The sequence below is a fragment of the Bidens hawaiensis genome, unplaced genomic scaffold, assembly GCF_021521415.1.
Source record: "Bidens hawaiensis isolate Kalapana, Puna unplaced genomic scaffold, B.hawaiensis_p1.1 tig00062639_1, whole genome shotgun sequence".
Lineage (NCBI taxonomy): Eukaryota > Viridiplantae > Streptophyta > Magnoliopsida > Asterales > Asteraceae > Bidens > Bidens hawaiensis.
Window position 1 is genome coordinate 54,822 of NW_027506519.1, and position 8,697 is coordinate 63,518.

General features: G+C 33.1%; 1 protein-coding gene across 1 annotated transcript; it reads right to left on the reverse strand.

Annotated features, from left to right (window-relative positions):
* Positions 1 to 3,198: 3,198 nt before the first annotated feature.
* LOC143618063 (casein kinase 1-like protein 9) lies at positions 3,199 to 8,183 on the reverse strand. The gene is made up of 14 exons (XM_077090401.1): positions 7,711 to 8,183; positions 7,584 to 7,624; positions 6,790 to 6,859; positions 5,234 to 5,382; positions 5,071 to 5,166; positions 4,908 to 4,978; positions 4,743 to 4,804; positions 4,596 to 4,659; positions 4,425 to 4,509; positions 4,220 to 4,346; positions 4,072 to 4,145; positions 3,923 to 3,977; positions 3,750 to 3,859; positions 3,199 to 3,676 (listed from the first exon to the last, which is right to left on the reverse strand). The coding sequence occupies exons 1-14, from the start codon at positions 7,784 to 7,786 to the stop codon at positions 3,443 to 3,445; spliced, it is 1,314 nt and encodes a 437-aa protein (XP_076946516.1). The 5' UTR covers positions 7,787 to 8,183; the 3' UTR covers positions 3,199 to 3,442.
* Positions 8,184 to 8,697: the final 514 nt, after the last annotated feature.

Consider the following 8,697-nt stretch of genomic DNA (forward strand, 5'->3'; position numbering starts at 1 on the left):
TGTTGTTTCATTGGTGCAAGTTTAAAGCCCTAATAAACTTATATCTAGTAGGAATTTGTCAAATAATACACACACGGTTGTTCCCAATGCTACTTCATATAAATATAGGAATTTAAAAAGAAAAAAAACAAGGTTCACAAGACTTGAACGCATGACCTTTCACTTGGAAAACAAGAAAGTTACCACTCCACCACATAGAAGTTTGTAGTATGGGGTCCAACTACTAATTTATATGGGGTCATTCACAAATTTAATATACCGTCTCTAAAGAATTTTTAAAAAATATTGGTGTCTCGGGACCCCAATCTCATATATGTGGGTCCGCCCCTGGGTGTTGGTTGGTGTGAGATACAATCTCTGTTTAAATTGTAGGATAGATTCAAAGTACATGAATGCATGATTTGTAGACTTTTGTTACCCAATTTGAATTTGGTTTTATGGTTTCTAATAAACCGAACTTTTGGTTCCATTTCGGTTTTACACATGCTGAAAACATCGAAAACCAAAAAATCCAAACTTAACTACAAGAACCGAAACGATATTTTTTGTTGTGTTCATGGATTTTTGAATGTTGAGTAATTTGTGAAGAAAAATTAATAAATTGGTATAACACAAAAATTTTAATCCAAAGATGTGATTATCAATTAATCAATTATTTATTAATTAACATACAATTTATAAGCCCAGAGATTTCAGCCCAAATTCAGTATTCCAAGCCTTTTTTGGCCCAAAATAACTCAAAAGCCTAAAAAATGAAGTCTGATGAAGCCATTGTGAAAAACTGAAAAGACCAAAATCTAACGGTTTTTCGAAAACCCAAAATCGAATTTTCAGCTTTTTTTTTTGTTAGGTTTGAACAAAAATCCGGCCCATGTCCTAAATCTGTATATGATACTTTGTTTTTTAGATGTTCATATATGGTTGATATAATGATATTCACTTTGATGATACGTTTGTTTTTTTTTTCTTTATAGGTCACATCATCACTCGGATCCTAAAAGACGTGCATATTTGCTTGGTGTGTATCTAGCATTTTTGGGGCTCGTTTTATTAAAGCTTATACGAGAAAAACATCAAGATTATCTTACAGTCGATCCATTTATAATTATCTCTGTTGTTGCTTATGCCATGGCTTTTCTGGATCTCTGTATTTTGTCTTGGATGTATGAGCGTTTAAATAGCCCAAACTCGTCTCATCAAAACGTGCTCCTTGCTTGTTACAAAATCCTAAAAGATGTTTATTACATCTTGTGCATTCTTGCATTTTTTCCGCTTTTGCCGGTGTTATTAACCCCTCACCATCACCCTCAACTTCAGCCTCAGCCTCCCCCTCCCCCTCCTCATCACCATAACCATCACCACTAGATTGGATATAGTGTTTTAAACATCAAATTTAGTTCTATCGTCGTCGCTTGCTACTACATAGAGTTTTCTTCCTATTTATGCTTTAGGGGGCTTTCTCCTTATTTTTCAGTCAGTGTCTTCTTGTACCAAAACATTCTCTCTTTTTTTTTCCGACTTCATTTTAAAGGTTCGATACATACGAGCTTGGTTGCAGACAGTATTATGCTAAATACGTTGGTTGAACTTTATTGTAATATAAATAAGATTTTCTCTGTAATTATCCACTGTAAATACATATAGTTGATTTATAATACATAGTACCTATGGGTTTATATTTGACTTATTTGTCTATAATTTAGCCATGCTAGTTTAACACTAAGACCATGCGGTGTGGTTTCCACTCTCCATTGAGTTTCCAGTGCCAGATGGGCACCATGTATTATGCTGGAGAACGTCCGTTTGAAAGTTTGATGTTGATCCTCACGGTATTTTTCTAGCGCTTTATTCACTTTTAAGGTTGTTTGATTTGTTTTTGCGAACACCCCAAAACTTAAACATCCTTTGCCGCATTTCTTGGAATTTCAGGTGATCATATCAATAGAACGATATGGTTCTAGACCTATAATCGCGTGGAACCTCTCTGTGCATAGGCACCACAACTTGACCCGACTTTGTGCGTTATCGGTAATCTGGTCCTCCCAAGCTCGGAAATTTCTTCAAGCATTTACCTTTCTAGGATGGTTCAGGTTGGGTCTTGGGTAAAATGTGGGGTTGAATTTGGAATTGGTAGTTTTATAGATCATAGGGTTGTGATGTGTTTGTGGTTGTGGTTGATGTTGGTAATATTGTTGGTTCGGATCGTATTGCGATGGACGGAGAGATGACACCCTAAAAGGGTTACGGTTGTTTAGGTTGTTAAAGTCCGGTCTTTTTAAAGCTTGAAGAGAGTTTTTTTAAAGTAGAATGAGACAAAGGTTATTATTATTATTGTTTTGAACAACAATTTTCTTTTAATTTGTGTTGTGTGTGGGACTTGAACTCAATAACTTCCCTCTCAAACTCATGTGTTTAAAAAACTAAATCTTTGCTAATAGACCACACTAGTGTGTGATAAATGGGTAAAATAAAAAATTAAAAAATTTACCAAATCAATACTATCGTGTACCACACTCAGGAGGCGCGGTGTTCCTCGTGTGGATGCTGAAGATGGCTTCTTCCACCTTTTAGGCTGTAAAAGGCTTTTCAGCAAAACCGCCCTTCATTTCACACACAAACCTATACAGAAACCGATGATACATACATGACACCAGCCAACATGCAAGCAGTTTTAAATGATTTATAAAATTCTTGATCCAAAGATATTTTTATCTTTAAATCTTAGGCATACAATACAACTTAGAAACTTTATAAAAAGAAGGGCCAACTCTTGAACATGGGTTCAACTTAAACAGGCATAAACTTGTTTACACTAAACTAAACTCAAACCACGTTCATAAGTTGACCTTTCTTTTTATAAAAGGGCCAACTCCTGAACGTGCCATTCAACTCAAACATACATGATTAAAAGAAAGGTAAACTCCTGAACATAAGTTCAACTCAAACTTTTCTGTTAGCTTTCCGTCATGTCAGAAACTCACATTCATGATCATGATCTGTCTAATACGGTAATACCAAACCACAAGTGGATCAATCGGGTCATTCAATTAACCCAAGTACTGAAAACTTTTGCATCACCTTTGTCATTGTATTAAAAGCCGATTTTGAGAGTATAGCGTTGAGTGAGGTTGTCAAAAGGTTCATATTTGATCCCATGTTTTACTATCTACATTATACACATACAACATACACGACCTATACATACATAACGTCATCAGGCAACCAGTTTAAAAAGTTTTTTCAATATCTCAACCTGAAAATATAATAAAAGAAATCATTTGTTCTAAAGCACATACATCACAGTTGACAGCCTAATTGCATAAGACCAAAAATTTTCCCATACAAAGAACCTCCTCATTCTAAAACATGAATTCTCCAATTTTTACATAACTTAATAGTTTTAAACGCATTTTAACTTTATTTTACCACCACCTTATTGTGTTTACTTTCTGATGTTTAGGAGCTCAAAGCTCCTAAGAGGATCTTCACGGCCCCCCTTTGATGCTAACGCTTTGGCTTCGTATCCTCTTTGAGTAGTAGATAAGCGGGCCCCACTACTCGACATTAGTCGGCTCGCTTCAGCTGACGAACTTGGTTTGTTGCTGCTGCTTAAAAAGGAGGCACGCTTTGACGAGCTCCCGTTTCTAGAAGATCGGACCTTTTCTGAATCCGCTTGCTGTGCATGTAATGCATTCTTTAAATACATTCTTATAACCTTTTAATGCAACAAAAGTAAGTTATAAATTTACCACATCTTTTGATGAAGGTACATCTTCTGACATCCTGTTTCTTGAAAGTTCAAGGCGGCTGTCACCTGGCGGATTCCTTCTGGAGTATGTCTCACGAACATCTTGTACAGCTACAAAACAAATCACAATTGTAAGAATCATGAGACAGATCCAAGAATTTTGATAAATGATACCTGAGATTCTTCCTGGTCTTTCTGCAGATGTCCCACCGGCAGTCCCACTTTGAATCTGCAAAAAATGACACAAGATTAATATATATTATACATATATATATATCCACTTTAATAATACATAAATCAGTACAAGTTGTGATTTCACTGACCCGTGTTCGGGAGCTAGCACCAATTTGTGGATACTTCAGTATGGTCCAATCAAAGACATAGTCAAACTGATAGCCTGTTAAATATAGACACATTCAGTAATTAATGATCAACGGTAAATATATCAAAAAAATACCAAGCCTTTCACACCTTCACGAATAAATAAGTCTCGAAAAAGCCTCTTTAGATATGAGTAGTCAGGTTTGTCTTCAAATTTCAGTGATCGACAATAATGGAAGTATGACATGAATTCTGATGGATATGATTTGCATAGCACCTGTTGAACAAATTTAACGTCAATATGAAATAGATAAAGTGATAAACTGGAAATGAAAGTCAAACACACAAATTATACCTCTATAGGAGTCAACATCTTCTTTTCGCTTATCCTGTCATACTTCTGCTTTTTCGTTCCCGCTCTCAGTCCCTGCCATGGTAGGCTAATGCAAAAGCACAATTAAATTTAAAATATAACAAACAAAAATAAGCACGAATTTGAAAAAAAAAATTATAAAAAAAGACTCACCTTCCTCTTAGAAAATACATAAGAACGTAACCAAGAGATTCCAAATCATCCCGCCTACTTTGTTCTGAATTATAAATACAATTATGATTTTAAATGCATTATTACATATTTTTATACCAAAATAAATCACTGATATGAACCACTCACCAATTCCAAGATGTGTGTTAACACTAGCATAACGAGCAGTGCCCGTAAGATTCTTATTTTCCCTGATGAAAACACCGTTTAATGGTTCCAAATATATAGAAACAATCAAAAAATGAGAAGATATAACAACAATAATAATAACAATAAAAACCTTTGCCATGTTACCTGTATGGTATGTGTCTATGAGTTTGAAGATCTCTATACTTCTTTGCAAGGCCAAAATCAATGATATACACCTGCCATAATAAGATATCAAGAGTAATGTTTAATACTAATCATTAATGGTTGTGATTTCCTAATCCATGAGTTGGATTGTTTTAAAAAATACCTGATTTGCCCTGCAGCCCAGGCCCATTAAAAAATTATCAGGCTTTAGGTCACGGTGAAGAAAACTTCTTGCATGCATATACTCAACTCTATTTATCTGAAAAGTTACATGAATAGTTAGTGATTTTGAATAAAGAACAAGCTATAAAAAGACGGGATCTTACTAATTTATCTGCAAGCATTAAAACTGTCTTCAAGGAAAACTTTCTATTGCAATAGTTAAAAAGGTCCTCAAGGCTTGGTCCAAGTAGGTCAATCACCATGACATTGTACTCGCCCTCAACTCCAAACCACTTAAGGCTAGGTACTCCCGCTTCATTATAAACAAATGCTCGTGTTATTGTAATGCTATTTATGAATCATATATTATGTCTAACTGAATATATAGCTTCGAACTGATATTATATAGCTATAACATGATATTTTACACAAATAAGGTGTGGTAAAATACTCAATGATAAAGTTGCTAATTTTTCAAACTCAAATGTTAAATTTCGCTACATAAAAGATTTTTTATTATCAAACGCATTAGTTATTTAAGTTTAAATGGATTAAAGGAAAAATGGCCTGTACATGAAAACTAAACTAAACTATTAAAGAATTACTGAATCAGATGCTGCCTTTAAAAGTCAATAGTGATATCATATAGTTCGGTTAACCAAGCGGTTCGGTTTTAATTATATACGAAACCGAAACTCATCAGTAATGACTTTATTTAATTATTCTCTCTTTTTTTATAGCAAACACACGTGCAAAATTTATGGCACGTTTGGATAATACACCATATACAAAGAAATGAAGAATGACAATAATGTCATATTTAGAGTAAACAAACTTTATGTAAAATGACAAAAATGCCCAATATACAACTAACAAGCATTGGTTATCATAATAAATAACAACTTTTTGTGAAGACTTTTACGTTGAGATGCTTTATAAAAAAACACACGACAATACAGATATTTTCTTCGCACCGGGGGGGGGGGAACAAAAGAAAAACTATATAAGCATGTATACCGGAAACAATCTGTGTGTTCTTCAGCATCATCAAGCTCAATAAAAAAATCCATCATCAGTTTCAAAAGACAAAAATCGTAAGGCTTTGTTTTTTCTTTATAAACCTGCAATTGGGTTTATAAAGAAAAAACACAAACTTAAGACTATTGCTTTCACCAATTGATGATGGATTGCAGTCAGATGGAGTTTGATAACGATGATGAACTCATGGGACTGTTGTCAGTTGACACATGCATGAACATACAGGCTCACTTTTGTTACAACACACCTCCTCGGCCCCTCTCAACTTGGGAAAAAATATCTATATCATTGTGTTAATTTGCAAAACCATACCCTCAACATAACAAATTTTTACACAAAGTTTGTTACTTATTATTGTGTTAGGTGTTAACCCAAGGTTAGCTAGTTGTATAAAGGCATTATTGCCAATATATATATAGTTTGTACTTAAAGCATTATTGCAATTTCCGAATGTGAATTCTATCCAAATAAGGTATATGCAGTATAAACTTTGCATATAGATTTGCTAAAAAAAATGCGATGCCGCTTCCTGTGGGACCACGTCTCCAAAACCATCTTGATACAAGAAAAATTTATTAGAAACAGCTATATGCTTCTCATAATATATATATATATATATAGTTATTATTGCAACAATGACACGACACTCAGCAGAAACACAAATTAAAAGAGAGAGACTCACTTCCTCCCTGAAGAAGCATGTAAACCTTTGATTCATAATGAAGTTGAGGATGCTTCGTTTTGGTGGGTTCCTGTACATTGCGGTAAAAGTAAAAACGTGTGCAAATAGAGACAACATATATAGTAATTAGTAAATATGTTGACGATAAGATAATGAAAAAACAGCTCCTCTAACAAACAAATCTGATATACACACATAGCGGACAATATCATATACATCTAACTGGATTATACTTCCAAATTCGGCTCTAATTATAAGCACATATTAAACCTATATTAGTCAAATACATGCAACCGTTACTGTAAACAAAAAACAACAAGGCAACTGATAAAGCATGAATTTAATACAAATGTAAATTGCATACTATGATAGTCGTATTCATATACTACTAACACAACATAAAATAATCACATACATAGAAATAATCCACTAACAGATATATGACGCGGTATTTGGATAAGCATTATGGACGTGGTTATTTTATCACCGACGCCAATCTTTAGCATTTAGGTATTGAGTAATCAATCCAATACACGTTAGTACGTTACATCAAAACTTAAACAAAATAACTTCATACACTTTTACTTCATCTAATACTTCCTAACATAAACACAATTTGCAAAACCCCAGACACCATCAAACTAATTATCATAATAACTTCAACGAAGCATGTCGAAAATTGTATCTTGAAAAATATTTTATCACATATGACAATCAAATTTTGTTTGGTTAATATTAGATAACAAAACAACAATCAAACACCCCCTTAACAAATTAATCAAGCAAATCAATACCAGCTTAACAGCAACTTCTTCACCAGTTTGAATACTAACACCTGCATATCATCAAAACAAAAAGAAAAAATTAAATACTAAAATCATAAACACAATACCCAAAATAATAATAATAATAAATATATACCTAAATAAAGTTCACCAAAAGATCCACTGCCAATCTTCCTGCCAAGCTTAAACTTACCACCAACAACACGATCCATAATAATATATACTTAGATCTATATATAAGCAACTAGGGTTTGTAAAAACTCAACCCCACTTGATAATAACAATAATAATAATCAACCAATCAATCAAATCAATACCCAATTGATCGATTCGGATTAACAATTGATTCCACTATACAAGATTGAAAATTTATGAATAAAAATCAATTCTTGATTTGAACCAGCAAACGGGTATCTATTGATAACAACAACAACATAATAATAATAATAATCAAGAGTAATGTGAAGGAGATTGTTTTAACGGAGAGTAGTAAGATTGAAACGCGTCTTTGATTGAGTAATTGGAAATTGATGAAACGGGTGGGTTGCGTTGAATTTATTTGTGCTGATGAGAGAAGAGAGAGGATATATTATTATTATTATTATTATTATTATTATTATTATTGTGAGGGAGGGGAGAGAAGAGAAGAGAATGATATGATATGATGAAGAAAATAAAGAGAAAGGCATATATTTATAGATAGATGTCCTTTCTTTTCTTTTCTTTTCTTTTGTTTCTCCGTCTTTTACTTTGGCTTTTTCTTTTATTTAAATAATCATTATTATTATTATTATTATTATTATTATTATTTTTATTAGGAAGTATGATAATCGTGTTTGATAAAATATTAAATGTGATATATATTGGTGTAAAAATCATTATGGATTTTATGCAAGTACAATTTTTTAAAGTTTTATGATCTTCTGGTCTAAGGGTATGAGAATGATGGTTAATATATAAGATTTTAAAGGTCTCAGGTTTGAAGCGTAACTTAAAGAGATTTTCCTTTTGAAGCGTAACTTAAGGAGATTTTTCTTACACTGGTGAGTTTTCTTTTTGATGTTGCTCTTATATGAGTTGAGACTGGAGCCTCTAAATCAAATATAGACGGTTAGCATCCCGT

Coding starts and splice junctions, on each gene's coding strand:
- LOC143618063 (XM_077090401.1), bottom strand. CDS start 7,786: ATGGATCGTGTTGTTGGTGGTAAGTTTAAGCTTGGCAGGAAGATTGGC. Junction 5,167..5,233: donor TAATGCTTGCAGATAAATTA/GTAAGATCCCGT, acceptor GTAACTTTTCAG/ATAAATAGAGTTGAGTATAT. Junction 4,979..5,070: donor TGGGCTGCAGGGCAAATCAG/GTATTTTTTAAA, acceptor TTATTATGGCAG/GTGTATATCATTGATTTTGG.